This window comes from Antrostomus carolinensis, unplaced genomic scaffold (genome assembly GCF_000700745.2).
Source record: "Antrostomus carolinensis isolate BGI_N321 unplaced genomic scaffold, ASM70074v2 scaffold39278, whole genome shotgun sequence".
NCBI lineage: Eukaryota > Metazoa > Chordata > Aves > Caprimulgiformes > Caprimulgidae > Antrostomus > Antrostomus carolinensis.
Window position 1 is genome coordinate 5,840 of NW_010332992.1, and position 647 is coordinate 6,486.

The following is a 647-nucleotide window of genomic DNA, read 5'->3' on the forward strand; positions in this document are numbered from 1 at the left end:
CCTCCAGTTCTTCTTCTACGCCGGCTGGCTGAAGGTGAGACATGGCCATGCCACTGGGCTTTGCTTTATGGGCTGGGGGTGGCTGGGTGTCCCGGAGCACCCGCCCTGGGCTGCAGGGGTGGCTGGCCCAGGGCATGGCACCAAGCATGTCACTGCTAGCTGCCCCTGGGGACACATCCTCTGGGCCCAGCCATGACACCGGGGCACCACGGAGCTCCAAGTCTGCGCATTTCATGTGCCCCATGGGTGGACCAAAGGATGGAGAGCCCCATGGGAAGGTGTCCCTGTCCCTGCTCCCTTGTCTCACCTGGCCCCTTCCCTTGCCAGGTTGCAGAGCAGATCATTAACCCCTTTGGAGAAGATGACGATGACTTTGAGACCAACAAGCTGATAGACAGGAACCTGCAGGTGGGTCCTGCCCCAGGCTGACATTGTGCGGGGCCGCTGCATTCAGGTCACAGGAACATCCCTGCTCCCTGGCAGTGGGACCTGTGCCCTGCCAGCCCCCAGCCCTGCTCCTGGCCACAGGTCCTTGTCCAAAAGAGATTCCCACGCAAGGAAGCAGGGCTGCAGCTTGTCCCTCCATCCCTGTCCCTCTGTGTGTCTGCTCCCCACAGTATGGTCAGCACCTCCAAGGGACGCTCAGC

At 62.0% G+C, this 647-nt stretch overlaps 1 protein-coding gene across 1 annotated transcript in view; it reads left to right on the top strand.

Moving 5' to 3' along the window:
* The window catches only part of LOC104529423 (bestrophin-4), a 3,525-nt gene that overhangs the window by 2,469 nt on the left and 409 nt on the right, over positions 1-647 (top strand). Inside the window, exons 6-7 of the mRNA XM_010173726.1 lie at positions 1-34; positions 328-408. The exon at positions 1-34 is cut by the window's left edge and continues 107 nt beyond it. Of these exons, the coding sequence (XP_010172028.1) occupies positions 1-34; positions 328-408 (115 nt within the window). The remainder of the gene's footprint in view (positions 35-327; positions 409-647) is intronic.